Here is a 21,681-nt window from a genome sequence, read left to right on the forward strand (position 1 = left end):
TATTCATTTCTTATTGTTAACTCTTTTTTGCTTTTTATTTCCTTTATCTTCTTTCTATTATATTTTTGTTTAATTTTGATGTAACTATTTGTAATATATACGTAAGATGATATTTTAAATCAATAAAGACGAATTAAAAAAAAAGAGAGGGAAAAACAGCGGAAACGGCTCCAAAAGCTTAAAATCAATCACATCACTGAAGTCCTTTTTCCTGCCCACTTTCCCTGTTCCCCTCATAGTCAGGGGAATATAGTATTCCTGTGGAACACCTTCCCATTAGATGTCAAAGAGATAAACAACCATGGGACTTCCTACAGACATCTGGAAAAAGAAGCCCTGTATGGGGAAGTTTTTAAATGTCTGATGTTTCTATGTGTTTTTATATTTTGTTGGAAGCTGCCCAAAGGGGCTGGGGCAACCCAGTCCGACGGATGGGGTTCAAGCCATTATTATTATTATTATTTATTCCAGCTTTTCCTCAGTCCCAGATGTGTGGGGTGCTGCCTGTGATGGCTACTTAATGGCAAGGGGGAAAGGTACTTTGCACGTGCTCAGAGGCATGCCATCCTTTGTGACAAGTTCCCTTCAAACTCTGGTTTTCCTCCACCAGCTCTTTCTGAAGACCACCCTCCTCCTCCAGTACTACTGCGACTGGTATTCATTCCCCATGAAATCGTGGATTCCCTTCCTTGCAAGAAAACATTTTCCTCAGGATAGAAGATTCCCCGCTTTTCTACACTTGCCCCTCCCCCCACACCCTCTTGCCTGAGGTAAAACAAAAAACCCAACACCAACGAACGCAGCACCCTGGCGGTGAGACACCTGTAAAAAAGGAGAGAGAAATTTCCCGCGCTGCCCGATGATTGGCTGCAGCTCACCAGCTCCTGCCGCTCATTGGCTCGCGCGATTTTTGGCGCCTTTTCCCTCGCGCTGAGGGAAGGAGATGATTCTGTGGGGCTGAGCGAAAAGCCTCGGCTGTGGCGGGGAGGATTTCAGAGAGGGGCGAAGTTTAAACAGTTCCCTCGCTGCGTGTAGAGCAGGGAAGCCCAAAGTCTAGGGCTGAATCCCCTCCCCAAGATTAAAGGAGGAAATGCCCAGTTTGGGCTGAGGGAGAAAAGGGGAGAAAGAAAATTGGCTTGGATGGATGGAGACTGAGGAGGGAGAGATGATTAAACTGGGCTGAAATTTGAGAACTGAGGGAGGGGAATGGCATCTGGGACAGAAGCCCAGGAAAGAGGGCAGAAAATGCCAGCTGGGGCAGGAGCCCAGGGAATGTGGGAAGAAATACCTCGTGGGGCAGAAGCTCAGGGGTTGGGGCAAGAGATGCTCAGGGATGATGAATGCCAAGGGCAGGAGGGCAGGGGCGGTTCCAGCAGGGGAGAAGCCGGAGGGATAAGGACAGAGGCATCTGACAAGAACAAAACTCCAGGGAAGAGGGCAACTGAGGCTGAATGGCCTGTTCCCAGTGGGGGAGATCTCATGGAGAATGATCCCAGGGATCTGAGAGGAGAGCCCGTGGAGAAAGAAGCCAGTGGGGCACCACCTCCTTCTGATTCTCTTCTTACAAAAAGTGTTGAGGCGGGGAGGACGGGGCCAGGTAGCCCAAAAAACAGTTGCTTAGACAGGGGTTCTACAGAGAGGGTCAAAAAGCCGAGCCATAAGAAAAAGGGGCAGAAGCCCAAGGTGAGGAATTTTGAGTAAGCAAATATCCCGTAAAGAGACCTTCCATCCTAAAATGTGGCAAGCTTCTGCAAGTGGAGACTTGCTGCTTTTAGCAATTTTGCAGGCTTGGGGAAGTCACACACAAATGTTTTAATTAAATAAAAATAATGGGGAAATAATATATAATTTAAGAGGTGTAAATAATAAGATTTCACATGTAGCTCAGTTATTGCTGGAGAGGCCCATAAAGATGGGAACCTTGACAATCATGCTACAGTCACATGACACTTTATCTGTAGTTGCCCATGCCTGATAACATGCAGCAATCATTCAAAGTTGGCAAAGTAGTGTAGAATTTCCATGCAATTTGGAAACTTTGGGTGCAGACTGGACAGGAAAGCCATAGCTAAATTTTGTTTTAAATAGATCTGGTTCAGGGACATGGTAAAGTATGGCAGCTGCTCAGCTTGTACAACAACTGGACTTTCAAGAGCAGTCCCAGCAACTTAGCTTGTTGTTAGACCCATCAATTAATTGGTGTGCAAATTTAAAAGTGTGTAATTTCATTGATTGATTTCACTTTACTTGTAAAGTGCTTGTTTCTAAGTAAAACACATGATATTATGTGTCTGTACCCACTTTCTTCCTGTGTACTGTACTAGGCTGAAGATACTTTTAAAGGGCTGGCCATCTACTTCCCTAAAGAGCAATGGGCTGAAATGGGAGAATGGGAAAAAATTCGTTATAAGAATATGAAAGAGAACTATGAGTTTATGACTCAATTAGGTGAGAGAAATTACTGAAAAGTAAGCAAGGAGTATGGATTATTTAGCTGCAATAAGATCTCTGAGTTGAAGAACAATTGAAGAATTGTTCACTCTTGCACCTTATTTTACCTTTATCAAATAGTAACATTCAAAGGGTTCATCTATGTGACATGTTAAATTTAGCAAAGCATATATTTTAGTGTGTATTTAAAAGTTTAACTGTCAGGCTTCCAAGGGCTCTCAATGATTACAGCCTGAAGCTCAGCTCAATTACACCATATATTAACTATGTTTGTAAAAAGGTTAAAATTTAGAACTCTGTAGGCAGAATTAGGACCAGTAGAGAAGGCAAAGAGAGATTAATGAAAGAAGTATGGAACTAGAAATAATGCTGAAATTGTACCTGGGAGGTCTGGATTCAAATTCTTTTCCAAGCATGGCTTAACTTTATATGCTTGGTTAAGTTACTGGGTTGAATCAGTTAAGTTGCACATTGGCTGCAATCTAATCCACTTTCCTGGTTGTAGACCCCAATTGAAAGCAATAGGGCTTACTTTTGAGTTTCTTAGAACTGCTCTGTAAGATACCATTGAAACATTTGTCTCCTTTCGCCACTCCTCTCCCATGTTGTGGACTGCAGAGGATAGATTGGTCTTTCACTGATACAGTACTTTTTCTTTTTAACAAAACCTTTTGGCTAGGTATACTATGTGGCAAGTGATCTGAAGCCTTTCACATTGGATACAGATTCTGGGTGGTGGGAAGGGCCTAGTTTTCCCATAGCACAATATTTATTATTTTGTCTTTTATTGGCATTTGACATCAGTTGAACAGAGACAAATTTCTGGAAGCATTCTTTCAATAAGATGTTTGCAGACAACAACTTTTATAGTATCTTATACCTGATATTTTTTATTAGGTCTTCCTACACCTAAACCAACATTTATGTATCATGCACGGCAACCTCCCAAAACTACAAATGAGTCCTCTGAGTCTGATGAGGAATGGACACCAAAATCTATAGGTAAATGATTACTATAGTCATTCCTGAATACATGCAGCCCTCCAGGCTTCTGTATACGGGCCATAGAACTCTTTGCAGGCCATACCCCTCACCAGCAGTAAAGTCTAAGAAAAATTCTGCTGGAACAGACCATCCTGTTTCCGACAGTTCCTAGCCAGATACTTCTGGGAAGCCCATAAGCAGGGCATGAAGGCAATGCTCCCCCTTTCTGTTGTCCCTTCAATCAACTTAGCATATATCTGAACATGGGCATTCCATTTAGCCATGATAGCTAATTGAAAGATAAATGCTCTATGATTGACTGCATTTGTCTCTTTCTGGTGAATGACATATCTATTACTTTAGTTACATTAATTTTGTGAGATGCAGCTGATGAATGTAACAAAATGTAGTTTATGTGATGTCACCCAACTCATCTACATTGGTTCATTTTGCTCGTCACTACTAATAGCCCTTATGTCTCATACTTGATTTTCCTTTGCTCTACCTATATGAATATTCTGTTGCAATGATGGGGAATGAGTGGCCCTCCAGATATGACTCCTGTAATCCTTCACCATTAGCCATACTGGCTGGGACTAATGGGAGATGGAGTTCAACAACAACTGGAGGGGCACTGGTTCCCCACCTCTGTTCTGTTGCTATACTGTGTACTCTGGTGCATAGATCAGGTTGCAATTTTGCTGTATTCTTTTTATTGAATATTAATCTTTTGCATTAGAATGGTTTTATATTCATTCTAAAGCTAAGCATCTAATGGTGTTTCATTAATTCAATACTGTATCAGCAATGAGGTTTATTGTCATATTGTCCCTATATTCCCATTCATTCCCTGTATATACAATCATATAAGGAAAGTCTGGAGCTCAGTGGTACAGCATGTGTTTTGCACAGAAAAACTCTCAGGTTTAGTCACTGGCATTTCCAGGTAGAGCTGGGAAAGACTTGTGTTAGGACCCCTGGAGGGCCACTGCTGGACTGTGTCAACAATACTGAGATGGATGGACCAATGGTCTGACTTAGTATATAGCAGTTTCCTATGTTCATTCCTTTTTCTTGGCAACACAATGTGTAATATCATGGGATACATTCCTGTGATGATGCATTCATAGTCATAATAAAAGTGAAGATGCAGAGAAAATATTCTAAACATCAATCAGTCAAGAGACATTTATTGAGGCATTATTGTTTTTATCATTCCATAAACTGAAGGAGAACCACCTGCCTGTTCAGTTTCTATTTATTTAAATTCATGCTACCAAATGTCTTTCAACTGGTGAAACAGTGGCTGGGGAAACCCAGCCAGATGGGCGGGTTATAAATAATATTTTTTTATTATTATAACAACACATTTTTGCAAACATACTCCTGGAAATTACCATGGAGAACTGGCTGGCAGGTACTGGAGAAATTTAGTGGATGGTTTGGAGCTATAGCTTTCTCCAAATGATTGACTGGTATAAATACCAAAGTTTGTGTATGTATTGCGCAATACACCCTTTATCCCCCCCCCCCTTCTCGGGTTTATTTGTTCAGTGATAATATTTTAATTTCTAAAATATTAGTTTGCTTCTTATTTCCAGTAAAATCTTTTAGGACACCATGTAACCTGAATGGCTGGAAAGAGGAAAAGAAAAAAAAGTACCCTCTTGATCAAGTAAGATAGTTTTGGATATTTCAAGTGATTTGCAATTTCTGTTTTTTTGTTTGTCTGATGATTCTAGCAAACATCGAATCAAAATAGTTTGGAGAAACATTTCATGTGTTTGCCCTGATATGGAAATAAAGAAATTAATAATAGCAGGGTTTGATGGGGCATACTTTTTATTTGAGTGGAAATTTATTGTTTACAATCATTAGCTTTTAGAGAAACAATTTGACTTTTGTAGTCAGTGATCATAACATTACACTTTCAAACAAAGGAAGAACCAAAACAAACAACTGAAACAAAGAAACAAACTCTGAAATCAACACAAACTCTGGAATCAAATGTGTAGGAGACTGAGGATAAGCTACCCATCTGACAGGGTGACCTGTAGTTCACAAAACCCACACTATTTGCCGACACACTGAAAGACTGTGAAAAATATTTTCTTTCTTTTTTTAAGTATGTGGAAACACTAATTGAAGGAAGGGGAACAGAACACAGCTGGACACTAGCTTGCACATTATCAGTGTATACAGCCAATATAGTTAGTAGCTGCTGCTTTAGATTATGGTATCACATGAAGGTGTGTACTGCTGTACACAAGAAACTGCTATGTACGAAAGCACACTGTGAAATAGTAGCCCATGTGTGTTTCAAAAGCTTCATGTGGACACAGCCTAATAGACCAGCCTTCACCAGTCAGGGGTAGTCAACCGTTTTATACCTACTGCCCACTAATGCATCTTTCTTAATGGGAAAATTTCCTTACCACCCACCAGTGTTTGATGGAAGGATGATTCAGCTTGTGCTGTAGAACCCCCTACCGCCCACCTAGAATCCTGAAACGCCCACTAGTGGGCAGTAGGGACCAGGTTGACAACCCTTCTCCAGGTGTTTTGAATTCTAGTCAGCCCCAGACAACACACCTTTTCGACATGACTATGTAGCTATTTCATTGGGTTGAAAGTCAAATATATAATATGTTCATACATTTAAGTCATGATTGCTGCAGCAATTCATTTTCTGTTCATGTTTGAAGGTCTTTCTGGGTGTTAGCAATAATAGTCACATGTTCAAAGTTATTTCCATGTACCATACTTTTGCTAAACATTGTACTGTACTCTATAGCCAAAGGAGAGATTCCTGAGAAAAATAAATAATTAAGTATGGCTTGGGACTGTTTCGTAACTGAATATACTAACTGGTAATTTGTCTAAATGATAACTGCCATTGTGGAAATATTTAAGAAGATCTAAATTAATATGATCACTTTTAACACCCAGTAAATACACATGATTCACAAGCCCCCTCTTAATTCTTTATGAGTGTTATTTGAGATAATAATAATAATAATAATAATAATAATAATAATAATAATAAAATTATTTGTACCCCGCCCATCTGGCTGGGTTTCCCCAGCCACTCTGGGCAGCTTCCACAAAGACCAAAATATGTTAAGATTTAATAGAAAACAACTTTTTGTTGCAGAATAAGCAAATAAACACTATGGGACTTACTTCCAAAGAACAAGAACATATAAAGAAAACTGACAAAAATACATGTGCAGATGTTCATACTACAGACATTGCAGCAGAATCAAAGACTGGTAAGTGCTTGGTAGAGAGCCATTTATTTATTTTCTTAATATTTTAAAATAATAATTACTCTGCCCACTGTGTTCTTTACAGCTTTTTGACATTTAATTGTAAAGGGCACTCTCCAAAACTGGAACTGGAAGTTTTTCTAATGATCTGATCTTATGATCTGTGTAAGACAATTTTTTTTGATGTAATTGTATGTAAGAGCAAAAACAATGTTGCATGTTGTTTTCAAGTCCAGTGCAGCAAAATGACAGAGAGCTTACACTGTGCAGCTGCTCAAGCAGTTCAAATCCACCTAGCCAATTACACTGTGAAAGACTTTACATGAGTCAAATATGGAAGTAGATGGGGCATGAAAGGGACAGGGTGTGTTAATAGTGATGTTTAAGTGTGAGCTTATCCATGTTAACAGGACCAGGCATTCCTGCAACCATGAAATATGAAAACTGACTCAGAATTAAATTTCTAACATTGATAAGCTGCACTTAAATGCAGACATGTCCATGTTAAAAGATATTCTTTGTGCTTAATGAAAGTTGGGGATTTTTTAGGTGGTTTTGTCTCATTCTGAAAAGGGCTATGGTTTAGTATGGTATTTCTAGGTCGGAGCAAGATTGGTTAATATTTTGCTGCCTGTGAGCCACATTGTCACATATCCAGGCTCTCAGCCAATCTAGGTAATTAAGCATCGCTAGTAAAGAGCATAACTAATTCTGTTTAGATGCCTAGTGAAACGTTTTGGAGCACAGCCAAGCAAAATCTTCAGGAGGAAATAGGGAACATTTTAATTCTCAGCACACTGTATCTGTCACTTCATGTCCAGTGTGGTATGTTCATCCTATGTTTTTTACCATCTGCTATTCTTATGTGACTTGTTAGAAATGCTGAAACTATAGAAGATTTTATTATAAGGAGACAATGCCATTTCAGAATAGAATATCCCACAGTGTTCTACACACATCTTGCAGAAACAAAAGTAGATATATTCAGGCATTCTGCTTATATGTAAATCCTACACATGAGCAAGGCAAGCAGGGACTAATGTGAACACCTAAACATACCTAATGTGATTCAAGTTCTTGTATTCCATGTACTTTTGCTTTCCATGAGTTTATGCGTTACAAAATTAGATTATATACTTCAGATATTGAGAAGAAAGCTTTGTCGGGGAAAGCAAAGAATAAGAAAAGAGATCAGGAGAAAGAAGTTAGTACATACAGTTTGCGGAAGAGGGAGAGAAAAACATATATGGAAATAAATGAGCCAAATGATGATGATTACTTGTGTAAGTTTATAATCAGCATTTTCCATCTTCAATTCTCATGTTGCCTTGGAAAAATATTTATAAAACAGTGCTTTTAGATATTCTATTACATATTTTTCAGGTTCAGGTTTATTCATAATTCTAATGCTAATAATGCTAAGAAACTCTCCCTTTATGCTTATATTTTAAAAAGTGCTTAATCAAAATTATGTTAATTAAAATGCCTGTATCAGGCTTGTAACAATTGTCCAAAATTGGAAAAGGAAGAGCAATTCTATACTGGCACTATTAAACTCTCTTTTTGTGACACTACTCCATTTTGTAAGAAAGTACATCAGACTTTCATATAAAAAGTTCCTGAGCTATAATCAGTATTCCCAATCGCATTTTAAAAAGAAAATAAATTTCCTATAAATTTGCCATGGGCCATTTATTCACAATAGACTCGCAATTTGATTATATTCACGGATGATGGGTGATGTACAGAAGGTCTGCAGTTACCCTAGCCCTTCTCTAAACAGGAGGTGGTCTTAATGTCAGAATCTGTACAAGTAATCTGTGGCAGTTGAACTGAACTAATGCTGTTCTTGATTTGTCAGAAACTGGCAGATTGGGATAAAGGGTTAAAGCCAATGCTAGGCTTACTTAGTTTAGACCCATTGTAATTAATTTAATATTACTAAATTAGATCATTTGATTTGAAAAGGACTTCTCTGAGTAAGAATTAACTGGACACAACACAGAGGTTTTTGAAAGGACTACGTATGCTATAGAAGTGCCAACAACAAACACATATTTCATACTCATAGAGATGAAAGTATCCAAAGACTATGTAGACCAATCCCATAGAATAAGAATAGACTGTCCATCTACCCATAACCACTCCTAGAGTGCAGCTGTCATCTGTGGACCACAGTGTGCCACACGGAGTTAGCAGATACAGTCAGTAATAGCTTGAGGGAATTTGTGCAATTAAAGTATGGTTACACACTATAAGAAAAGGAAAACCAACCAACCAAATGTTAGCGGCTAAACTAGTTTAGGGGGGAAATCCTTCCTTCTTCAAAGAGAATCCAATGGGAAACACGTCAATACCACTCAATATTCTGATAGGGAATGCCAAGGTTGCATAGCAGGGGAAATAATCCTCCTTAACATTTATGGGCAACGACAAACATAAGAAATAACGAAACATTTCCCTGAATTCATCCAACTGTACCATGAAGCCTTGGAGCTCCCTATGGTGCTAGAACTATTGTTAAATGGAACTATCAGGGTTCGTAAAACTATCCCACACACCATCACCCCTCCCCTACTTTCCCCATCTTTTCTTCCCAACCTCATACTGTTTGCAACACTAACGTCTCACAACAAATGAAACTGATCTGTAGAAAACACAACTTGAAAAAAGAGACAATGCACATATTTTTGTATACTGATAAATATTTAATAAATATTATTTTAAAACAACTATCAGGCTGACTATGCCTAGAACCAGACAGAATTCTGTCTGCTGCAATTAGATTATCTGCTGATCATATGCTATATCTAAGGTGGGGCTTAGCAGGCTCATGGAAAAATGTATTCAGTCCTTGGGGAAGTTTCTTGGAACAACTTCCATTAACCAGCTTCTTGGTGCTCTGTGCTGCCTTGCTGAGAACCTGTGTTCTTTTTGTTTGTGACTGGACTTTGCTTCTCTTATTGACCACCCCCTCAATGTGACCTTAGGTTGTGAACCCAACCTTGCTCTCTGGACTGCCCCATAAGTAGACTCCCACCCCTGGCATCCTTATCCCCTGAAGCAGTACAATAGCCCTGTCCATATCACCATTCCCCAAGACCAGAGCTTCAGTTGGAGAGCCGACCACAAAATTCATTGTAATAATTATTGCACATTGACACAAATCCCCCACATTTTACAACTTTAAATATTTATATAGATTGCCAATCATAACTGTAGATATTTGAAAAAACTCATTGATGGAAAAAACATCCTGCAGCATCATATCTCAATTATCTTTCTTTCCCTTCCTAGTTTGTGAATACTGCCTGCTATTCTTTATTGATGAATGTTCAGTTCATGGTTCTCCAGTTTTCATCAAGGATACAGCAGTAGAAATAGGACTGGAAGAGAGGGCCACCCTCACTTTACCTCCAGGTTTGAGAATTGGCCCATCAGGTATCCCCAAAGCTGGCTTTGGAGTCTGGAATGAAGGAGAAATTCTGCCTCCAGGAATTCATTTTGGGCCCTATGAAGGGAAAATCACAGAGGAAGAAGAAGCAGCCAACAGTGGTTATTCTTGGCTGGTATGATTTACTCACAGCACTTTTATTTTAAAAAAATTCCATGTAGAGTACCACCTTGCTGAATGAACAAACCCCACCCTCCAGGCAGAGTCAAATGACTTTGTTCAGTGCTCCTTCCCTTTACAATGTCAAGCTTGTGAGTACAAGAAGTAGAACGTTCTTCCTGATGGAGCCACAGTGTTGGAACTCCCTCCTTAGAGAAGTCTTGTTCCTTCATCACTTTTAAGTTTTATGAAAGTGGTCAAGAAAGTTTCTGCCTTTTCTGTTTAATAATCCTCTGTTTTTAAGTATGATTTGATGGAATATCAATTATGAATAAACTTCCTTGAATGTTGTAGAAGTGGGCTAAAAATTGTATGTTAAAATGCATTTAATGAAAGAAAATTTGAAACAATAACTCAGAATGGTGAACTTTTTCATTTTAGTGTATCAGAACTCAAATGTTAATGAATACAGGCAATCCTATTGTTGTCTGTCACCACCCAATGTTGAAACACAATTTGAATTGCAGCAAGATCATAGATGGTTCAATGCAGAATTGTCAGGGCCTTGCAGGACGTAGACAAATGTGCACTGGGGTAGCGGGGCTGGAGTCGGGAGAGGGGATCTGTTGTGGCAACCTGTACCAGCCAGGGGGCAAGAGTCAGACAGGGGAAGCTTCAGAGCTGGAGGTTGGAGCACAGGATGTGTTGGAGGCAGAGGGGAAAGAGGCAGGTCAGGCAAGGGAAGAGTTGGGTTCTTCCCCATACTCTCCTGCACCACTGTCTCCTAAAACCAGGAGGGGATTGAAGAAGGAAGAGCAGAGACAGCTTCCATGCAGGTGTAGCCACTGGCTGTGTTCCTGTGGCCCATCAATGAGAGGTACATAAACTAGTGGAGGGGGGTGGCTCCCCTTGTTGCTGCAACTGCTCCACAGAGCACAGGCCTGGGAATTAGGCAGTGTGGTTATTTGGAGCTATAGAACTACTTTCTAGATGAAGGCAAGTCCCTTCGACTCTATTCTGCCCCTGCCCTGTTCTGCCCCCTTGCTGCACCAAAAACGGCATGTGTATGCTGCTGCATGCAACTAGAATGGAGGTGAAGGTGAAAATGGGTGCAAAGCAGGGCTGCAGAAACGAGAGTAGTGCTTTCGAGCATAGGGTTGAGAGGGTGAAAAGGGGGCTTAGTAGTTGCATGCAGTGGGAAGGGGAAACTCTAAGGGGGTTAATAGGGGGAGAGGGCTGATGACCAAAGCAAGCAGGGGAGCAGAGCCCCTTAACATCCTACATATTGTTGTAGTGTTACCATATTGATGTGTGTGTTTCGTGTTTCGTGTCTATTTTAATTACAGATTACTAGAGGGCAAAACTGCTATGTTTACATTGATGGAAAGGATGAAACTAATTCCAACTGGATGAGGTAAACATCCTTGATCAAACTAAATGAAGAGAGACAAGGGTCTTCATACACCTGGAAAGGCCAATAGAACAGAATAACTTAAGTGTCATTCTGGGTGCCTACAGGTTACCCGTCCGTACTCTTAATACAGTGGTACCTCGGGTTACATACGCTTCAGGTTACAGACTCCACTAACCCAGAAATAGTGCCTCGGGTTAAGAACTTTGCTTCAGGATGAGAACACAAATTGGGCAGCGGCAGCGCTGCAGGACCCATTAGTTAAAGTGGTGCTTCAGGTTAAGAACAGTTTCAGGTTAAGAACAGACCTCCAGAACGAATTAAGTACGTAACCAGAGGTACCACTGTATCTTTTAACTGTTGGGAGTAAAGCACAACATTTGCAATAACCTGCTTGAACTGTGGTGAGGAATAGACAGAAATGCAACCTGTTCTTCCTTCTTCACTGATTTCTTCTCTTTTAGTAAATGCTTGTCGGTAAAGTAGATCACTTCCTTTCAGGCCTTAATTCTTTTCTGCTTCTCCAAGTAGTCAGTATGAGTTAGCTTTAGCTAGTGGCTGCATCTTGGCCACATGTAAAATCTATACATAGAATGGTTCCTCCTCCAAGACTAATAGATGTTAAGTTTTCTTTATCCTTTCAACAGCAGTCTTACCAGGGTATTTTTTCTGCATACTGCTTTGCAAATTGCGCACTATTTACCAAAGTCCAGTAGTGCCAGTACTAGAGAGAGAAGTGGCACCTTTCAAAGGTAAAAAGAATATCTTGGTTTGGAAAGAGAGTGGTGGGCCACTAAACTGCTTAGTGGGATCAGTCAAAGCTATGGGTTCATCATTCCTAGTAGAGCAAATGCCTGGTGGTCTGCATAAGTCTTGCTTCTGAAATGAATGGGAGGAGCAACCCAGACAAATATATTCTTCTACCACCATAAAAAAAGAAAGTGAAGTTACCACAGGTAAGAAGACCAAAGTTTATTTTACAAAATTCTGTTGTGTGTTGTAACCTCCAGTGTATAATATGCCCAGTGTTCAACAAATTTAAAATATTTCAGCTGTACATTTCATTACTTGAATAATAGAAGAAAGTAATGCAATTGTTATGCTTCATAGTACTTCTCTAAGTTCCAGCTTCCCTGACTGAGTACTTTTAGTTACCCTCTTAACAATGAACTTTCAGATATGTTAACTGTGCCCGGAATGAGGAAGAGCAAAATCTTGTTGCCTTCCAGTATCATGGGAAAATCTACTACAGAGCATGTAAAATAATCCTTATTCATTCTGAGCTTCTGGTTTGGTATGGAGAAGAATATGGAAAGGAGCTTGGCATCAAGTGGGGCTCTAGATGGAAATCAAGAAAAGGTATAATAATCATGCATTGTTTTAAATCTTCCCTAACACTGAAGTCTGTTATTGCTTCTTTTGTTTGTCTTAGACAGCATTCTCCTAGATACATCTAATATATCTTCATATTTCTATGCGTTATATACGGTAAATCTAAAGGACTAGTTCATAGAACCATAGAATTGTAGAGCTAGAAGGGTGGTTGAGGTAAGAGAAATGTAGGACAGCTGGGGGAAAGCTTTCATGTTGCAGAGAAATGCACAAGGATTAGGATCAATTTCGCATGGTGAATATGTGGGCTGAAAAGACTGGTGCTGCGTTTTTGACATAGTGGTAGTGCTTGTATGACTTTTGAACATGACTCCAGTTCTTAAGTCTTCTCATATGTAGAGCATGGGAGCAGTGCCAGCCTTGAGCAGGCTGGCACAAGTCATATTGCTGCCTGCTGCAGGAAACTGAAGTAACAACACACCTGCCAGTAATATGAGACATAGTCCACCAGGATATTATTCTGTGCCTGTCTCTTTGAAAGGAATGGAGGCGTCATACAAATATTGTTATGCCTTTCCTATTTATTTCAATGGGAACTTGTGCAGTACAACATCCCAGTGGATTGTCCCACATTGGTTAAATCTGGCTTTCCCCCTCAGTCAAAATCCATCAGCTGGGAGGTTGTCAAACCTTGGCTCATGGTAGGCCCCCACACATAGCATGCTTGTTGAACATCACCCCACTCTCTGAGCGGTGTGAAATTCCAGAGATTCTAGGAATGAGGGACATCAGAGTCTGTGGTGTCTTTAAGATTTATTGTTTTTTATACAACCTGAGCCTGTGATGGAGGCAGTGGCGTAGCGTGGGGGGTGCAGGGGGGGTGGCCGCACCGGGCGCAACATCTGGGGGGGCACGCTCGCACTCGCAGCTCTCTGCCCCTACCTGGCTCACTCACTCTCTCTCACTGCAGTGCTGGCTGTGCGAATCCGATCCGAGCCGCTGGGTCGCCGCCCACTGTGGAGGGGGTGGGTGCCAGGCGTGCGGTGCGGAGAGAGAGCGAGGGACTATCTGGGGGAGGGACAGTGCAGCGGCCGCCCAGCGCAGCGCTGAGCGCGGGAGAGAACCACACCAGACCAGACCAGGCAGCAGCAAGAAGAAGCTGGCAGCAGCGGCAGGTTAGGGGTTAGGGGGCGCAAATTACTTGCCTTGCCCCGGGTTAGGGGGCGCAAATTACTTGCTTTGCCCCGGGTGCTGACAACCCACGCTACGCCGCTGGATGGAGGGACTCACAAAATCAACACCCCAAAATATATTGCTTCTTCCATAGTCACAGCCTTTGATTCAAATAGAAATCAAGTATGTTTCTCACTTTCTGGCTTCTGCTTGCTTCTAGCCCAGGTGTCACACACAACTGGCTATTGTCCTTCTAACTACCAGTCAGGTGAGAGGGGGCACCCATTTGTCCTCTGGCACAGAACAACTTGCTTTGTTATATTATTGACCATACTTAGGGCCATTAACTCGCCAAGGAATTTGCCTGGCTAGTTCAACAATGGAATTAGAAGAGACTCCAGCATCATACAGGCTGACACACACACACCCTGCCAAGGTCACAACAATACTACAGTTGTTGTAATATTAGGAAGAATTTCATCATATACAGTAGTTGTCTCTTGTGCAAATATCTAATTTCCCCTGTATGCAGGTGTTATCTTAAAAATAAGAAATGCATTTGGCATAGAAGAAATTCTCTCTCAGAACTATTTTAATATAGTTAAAGCACCAAAATTTAGACTTTATTTGCATTCAATAGTATTGCAGTATTTTAACACACCTCCAGATTTTGGGTCATTCCATGCCAAATTACCTGGTGCCATGTGCTCTCACGACTCAGATTTTCTTCAATTTTTAAAATGTGTAGATACTTATGAGATAACCTCAAATTAATTGTTAAAGATTTTTTGCTCCAAAATTGGAAGCAGGAGAATTTTTTGAAAATTTTGTTTTTCGCGCAGTTTAGGCTTATGCAATTTCTGCGTCAGTTTAGAAAAAACCCTCAAATTAATTTTTAAAGATTTTTTCATCCAAAATTGTGCACAGGAGAATTTTTTGAAAATTTCGATTTCTGCGCGATTTAGGCTAATGCAATTTCTGCGTCAGTTTAGAAAAAATCTACTGTTTGTTTTTGTTTTTTCAACCAGTTGGGCTTATTTTGGTATCAAAATAAAGCTAAATGTGGTCTCTTTTGAAATAAGGTATAAAAATGGTATTAAGAAAAGGGTCACTGACTATTCAAAGTGAATTTTTGTCATTTTATTCCTGGTAGGTTCGATAAGCCATAGCGCGCAAACCACAACTAACACGTGTATCATCCTTTTGTTGTAGAATGGGGTAACTATGTACTTGTTATGTTTTAAAAATAAGGAGGGTGTTTTTTGTGGTTATAAAATAAATTGATTTTTAAGTAATTTTTTTACCAAAAAAAATATTACTTTTTTGGACAGGTTTAAGGTCTCTTTGAGCCTGAAATAACTCACACATTTGTGAGAATAGTTAAAATTAAGTTTAATTTATTATTTAATAAAAACAAAATATATCTTAGAGCCCTTGTTCATTTTATTGTGTAAAACACTTCTGCAATGACATGGTCAAAGCTATTTTGTTTCCCATACATGTAATATAGTCAATGATGCTGTTTTGACCACTGTATGCAATATGACCTTTCTGAATGCTGTGGCCAGCCTTGGTCTTCTTACTGCTGCTTGCTCCTTCAGGACAACCCTCTGTTTTGGCATGTGTCTTTTTCCTTGGGTCTCAGTGAGCTTGTTGGGTCCTGTAGTTTCCTAAATAATGTAGTCCCATATGCCCATTTGTCATGCATGGTTGAAAATAGCTACTAAAACTCAAATTGTGTTTGTTCTCAAATAGTACACAGGCAGAATTCACGTTTGATACAGGAGCGAGGTATCACCTGTCATCAGTGTCCCTGCTGCAAATTGGCTTTCACTTTCAAAGATTACCTTCACAGACATATGAAATGGAGGCATTCAGGATATGGAATACAGCCTGAAGTACCTGAAAATGTCCTAGCAGAGAAATCTCTATTCAAAATCACAAATAGTGCTTCAAACAGAACTATGCTGCAGCACCTAGTGCCAAGTTGTGTTTACAAAGACGAAGATGAGGAGACACTGATTTTAAAAGATATAAACAAAGAGACACAGAGTAGAACTCAGGTTTCTAGATGCAATGAAAGTGGGACAACTTTAAAGCAGCTGTCACACCCAGCCCAACAATTATGTATAGGAGAGAGACCATGTTCATTTAGAAAGTGTGGGAGAAGTTTCAGCTACTCATCAGTGCTAGTCACTCCCATGCAAACACACACAAGAGAGAAGCCATATTCATGTAGGGAGTGTGGGAAAAGCTTTAGCCAGTCAGGACACCTGGCCATCCACAAGCGAATGCACACAGGAGAGAAGCCATATTCATGTGGACAGTGTGGGAAAAGCTTCAGCCGGTCAGGAAACCTGGCTGCCCACAAGCGAATGCACACAGGAGAGAAGCCATATTCATGTGGAGAGTGTGGGAAAAGCTTCAGCTGGTCAGGAGACCTGGCCAGTCACAAGCGAACGCACACAGGAGAGAAGCCATATTCATGTGGAGAGTGTGGGAAAAGCTTCAGCTGTTCAGGAAACCTGGCTGTCCACAAGCGAATGCACACAGGAGAGAAGCCATATTCATGTAGGGAGTGTGGGAAAAGCTTTAGCCAGGCAGGCGTCCTGACCAGGCACATGCGAACGCACACAGGAGAGAAGCCACCTTAGTGTAACATAGTGGATAGAGCTACCAGTTCCAGTACAGAGTGTGGTGCTGTATTTTGAATGTTTTTAGTCATAATGTAAGCAGCTCTGCATTTCTGCTTATCTAGCAGTTTTGGTGCATTTCCCCATCTGCTGTAATAAGCAGGGCTCTAATCATTTGCTGTCTACTCTGTAGGAAACTTCATCAAGTGACTTTTTCTAAAGCCAGCACCACTGCTCATACCACCTCATTGTTTTAGAGCTCTAAAGACACAATTTTGGATATATGACCCTAGAAGTGAGTTTTTGTGTGGCAAGCCCTAGAAGTTTATTTGGTGAACATTTTTTCACCCTTATGCTTTTTAATGCTCCACAATCTGATTAAAAATGAAAGAAGTGCCTATGTTTTAAATGTTGAAGTTTTGTAATAAGCATTTCTTCTTGAGGGCCAATATGAAAAAGCATAGGGTGCTATACTACTTGTGGAGTTACCGGATGTAATTTACAAAGCTACATTTACATTATCTCCTGCTAGCATCTTTTTATGTTTTGCTGAAACTGTTTTCTGATGCTATACCTGATGAATCTTCACTAACCTCCTTAAAGATTATTTCCAAAATGAGCCAATGTTACAATGAGGTTCAGGAGCTCTGATTTGAAGAAAAAGATTCAACCCTGACTACTAGACTCTGCCACATTTCCATCTAACAATGAAATCCCAAGATTCCATAATTCAGTTGAACAGTGCTTGCAGCTCTTGGGCTTTATTTCAATGGTCAATCATATTATCTTAATAAATGGCTTCTTCAAAAGTGACTTTTGTTACTGTCATAAATTAAGAAATAGTTTTCAATGTAACTGTCATATACTTTTTACATTAATCTGAAACTCTGGTCCAAATAACATACTGTATGTAAACACATATTATGAAATGTGATGCCTGCTTCTTCTAACCAAAGTAGTTTTGTGAGGGAAACAGTCAGAAATGGAAGCAGGAGGGGAGTAAGATGCTTAATTCTTTATTTAGCTTTTCTTTTCTTCCACAGCTTTCCCTCAAGCCACTCTCCTCCAGGGGTGCCTGTTAAACTTGCAAAATACATTATTTGGAACCTTGCAAGGAGAAAAGTAGCTTCAGGAGGAGTTAGTTGGGAAATGCCATGCAGATGTCTGTGCACAAGGATGAAATGCCTTCCTCTCCCCCCTCCCCCATTTCAGATTTCAACCACCAAAGCTTCTTTGCCTAAAACAACCAACCACATGGATTTGTATTACACACTTTTGCATGCCAAGTATGTTTTAGCCTTGCAACTTCTCAAAACTCTTATATTTGCCAAATAATATAGTTCCATCTGCAGACAAAAGTAGAGCAAAGTATCAGGACTGAATCCTACTTGTCACAGGATAGCTGTGAATAGGATATCCTGTGGTGTTTTTTGTTGTAAGAGTTAGTAATGGCACTAGAAGAGCTGATGTGGATTGAGACCCCAGTGCTGTGGAAGGGAGCATGGCTAACTGGTTAACCCTTCTCTCCATGCTATTTCCCTCTGAGAACTGCCTGCTTCCCTGCTGATGCTATTTATCTTCAAGGCAAACCCATACATATACGGTGGTAATACCCGTATGTGTTGCTCCACAAGGCAACTAGCTCTAGGGATGCAATTTGGTTTAGGACAAATGACATGGGGGAAGTGTTGAGCCCCCACTCACGGTGCAGTATCAAAAACATTTACCCTTCCTAATCTTGAAGACAGCCACTCCATCCTAAACAGCTTTACCTTGGAAGTCTTATTGACTTTATTAGGCCTTCTAAGTAAGTGAACTGAGGATCACAGGCTCTTTGTGTATGTTATGTGTAGTAAGGGCTGATTCATATCATTCTTTTAAGGTGACTGAGAGAGATGCAGATCCTGCATATTGATGTTCCATGCCATAATGATAACACTTACATAGGGCATTCATGCATAAAATGGACAGGGTGGAAAGCCTTAATGAATCCCCATCCCTTTGCAAGCATATCTTCCACATGGTGACATTATAGTACACCTAGATCAGGGGTCAGCAACCTTTTTCATCCGTGGGCCGGTCCACCATCCCTCAGACCATATGGTGGGTTGGACTATATTTTGCGGGAGGAAATGAACAAATTCCTATGCCCCACAAATAACCCAGAGAAGCATTTTAAAGAAAAGGACACATTCTACTCATGTAAAAACACGCTGATTCCCGGACCGTCCATGGGCTGGATTAAGAAGGCGATTGGGCCGCATCCGGCCTGTGGGCCTTAGGTTGCCTACCCCTGTTCTAGATGGTGAGTGCTGCTGAAGGGAGCTAACACTGTTTAAGGGTAGAGAGAACTGCTAAAAGGCCCTTACGGCAACTGCAATATAGAGTATTATCTGAACAGTCTGTGCCACCAACTCTGTTGCCTGCCCATGGTTGTGAATTGCTCTGGTTTTGTAAGGATCATACAGACACTTTTTAGAATAATTTAAAAGACACACTCTGTTTCACCAGAGATGGTACCAGAAGAAAAACAAATTGTTCCCAGGCACAGATGGTGCATTAAGGTTTAGGTTACAAGGCATATGGGTTGTAGGAAAGAGCACTGGCTGAAGTATATAAAACTATCCATCATGAAGATAGCCAATGCATGTTTCCTTGTGCAAAGGTGGCCAGCTGGCCACTTGTAGTGTGAAAATGTGTACCGTATTGCATCTGATCAGACAAGCATCAAGACAAGCAGACCTGACTTTCCTGTACTGCTCGGTATTACAAAAGCACTGATCCAAACTAACCCTGTTATCATGAGGTTAGGGTTAGAAATAAGTTGTTCTCCTAAGTGAATAATAGAATATATCACTTTGATGTTGTTTTGAATATAAAGCAAGTAGGACATTTTCTAAATAAATGAAACATGTTGTTTCAAAACAATCTCATTTCATAATAGTGAAACATTTATTTTATTAACATCCCAGATGACAAAACATGAAAAAATAAGGAAATTTAGTCTGTCATTAAATCGAAATAGGATTACAAACCGTCTCCCATGCTAGGGCTTGGATCAAGAGTATTATTGGGGTCAACTATCCATTTCCCTGGGCACTGCTTCGACTCACCCACCTTTGGCAATCTTCTGTAATGCACAACCAGAGCTTTGTATGCCATGGTAAGAAGAGAGGGTCAGCCTATTACTTTAGGGAAATAACCAAACACTGTGAAATGTCTGGGTTTTTTTTCATTGTCTCCACGAAAACTTAAAACTCATTGGTTCTTCTAATGGAGAGATACTCAACATAGTGTCCTCCATATGTTTTTGGACTAGAACTCCCATCAATCCAGCCAACAAAGACAACAGTAGGGGATAATGGGAGTTATAGGCCAAAACATCTGGAGAGTATCGCATTGGTTAACCCTATTACTTTTAGCCACAAGTCAGGCCCATCTCATTAGCTCTCTCCAGCTTTCCTTTGGTATTTGAAGAAAGCCGGGGAGGTTCATAGTGCAATCTATCAAAAAAATTAAAATCCTACAATATTAACAATGTTACAACTTTTTCCTATACAAGAGTGGGAAAGCATATAAGTAGCAGATCAAAGATGAAGACAAATATAATATTGAAACAAAAGTTGCATAGGTTTTTCACCCATGATATGATTTCAGCCTTTTCCTGGCTTCTACCAAAGCAAATGTTGGATAAGCTCTGTTTTTTATCCTGTCTTGTGATTGAGGCAGTCTATGTACTATTTCTTTCTTGTTCATGTGTGTCTTGAAGCATTGTCCAATCAGCACCATATATAGCTGAATTTTGCTGCAAACCTATAGCCCAATTTCCTTCAGCATTCAACAATGGGGGAAAAATATACATTTGAACTGAACACAATGAGCACGCTTCCAAATCAGCTGCACTATAAATAGGTCTCTCTTAAACCCCAATTTCAGAAAGGAAAGTAGGAGCAGGCACACATTCTAAATGAATTAATCCTATAAACTCAGTTGTGCACCATTTGGTGAATATCACTGACGTGTTCTTTACATCTTGGAACAAATTTTCCTAGAAAAAGGGAGGGAAGCATCTCTTCCCAACAAGACCAAGAATGGAAAAGTGACTAGGAAGATGTCAAGTGAAGATAAAGTTAGTACTTGTCAGAATATTTTGTCTGGAAAACGAAAATGCCAGGAAACCTGTGTTGTTTACCCTCCTGCCAAAGCCAGATCTTTCACAAAGCAGAATCAATAAGTTCTTCTCAGCCTTCTTATTGTAAACCTGACATAGTTATACAAGTGTGAGTATCCTGGAGAGAGGAGAATATAGAATCCTTCCACCCCTGCCCTCAATTCTCCTCAGCAGGATGAAGTGAGGGAGAATATTCAGGATTCAAAATGGGCTGTTTATACTAAGTGCCTGGAAAGCGAATGCAAAGTGAAGTCCTTTTCTATCACGGTTTCTCTGGCTTCTCCACCTGCAAATCAATCACTTTCACGTTCCCTATGTCCTGGTAGGTGGCCTGTAGCCCCCGTGAAATGTCCTCGTACATAGAACAGTCATCCAGATTCAGTCCCTAGGAAAGGAAAACAAAAAAAGGTCAATCTCTGAAAGATACCGTATTTTTCGCTCTATAAGACGCACCAGACCGCAAGACGCACCTAGTTTTTGGAGGAGGAAAACAAGAAAAAAAATATTCTGAATCTCAGAAGCCAGAACAGCAAGAAGGATCGCTGCGCAGTGAAAGCAGCAATCCCTCTTGCTGTTCTGGCTTCTGTGATAGCTGCGCAGCCTGCATTCGCTCCATAAGACGCACACACATTTCCCCTTACTTTTTAGGAGGGAAAAAGTGAGTCTTATAGAGCAAAAAATATGGTAAGTCTATAAGCATGAAT

General features: G+C 40.4%; 1 protein-coding gene across 6 annotated transcripts in view; it reads left to right on the forward strand.

The window, feature by feature from the left end:
• Positions 1-884: 884 nt before the first annotated feature.
• The window catches only part of LOC308483911 (histone-lysine N-methyltransferase PRDM7-like), a 32,723-nt gene continuing 11,926 nt past the window's right edge, over positions 885-21,681 (forward strand). The window contains exons 1-11 of one of the 6 annotated variants that reach the window (XM_081018231.1): positions 903-1,683; positions 2,325-2,448; positions 3,349-3,453; positions 5,037-5,110; positions 6,590-6,707; positions 7,847-7,987; positions 10,002-10,273; positions 11,604-11,671; positions 12,846-13,027; positions 14,394-14,441; positions 15,929-17,619. In XM_081018231.1, the coding sequence (XP_080874357.1) occupies positions 1,207-1,683; positions 2,325-2,448; positions 3,349-3,453; positions 5,037-5,110; positions 6,590-6,707; positions 7,847-7,987; positions 10,002-10,273; positions 11,604-11,671; positions 12,846-13,027; positions 14,394-14,441; positions 15,929-16,827 (2,508 nt within the window). In that variant the 5' untranslated portion in view covers positions 903-1,206 and the 3' untranslated portion in view covers positions 16,828-17,619. Of the gene's footprint in view, positions 1,684-2,324; positions 2,449-3,348; positions 3,454-5,036; positions 5,111-6,589; positions 6,708-7,846; positions 7,988-10,001; positions 10,274-11,603; positions 11,672-12,845; positions 13,028-14,393; positions 14,442-15,928; positions 17,620-17,849; positions 18,023-21,681 lie in introns of those variants that run through there. The other 5 variants (XM_081018235.1, XM_081018233.1, XM_081018236.1 and 2 more) reach the window with 5 other exon arrangements.

Source organism: Podarcis pityusensis (genome assembly GCF_964106645.2).
Source record: "Podarcis pityusensis genome assembly, chromosome: 8".
NCBI classification, from domain to species: domain Eukaryota; kingdom Metazoa; phylum Chordata; class Lepidosauria; order Squamata; family Lacertidae; genus Podarcis; species Podarcis pityusensis.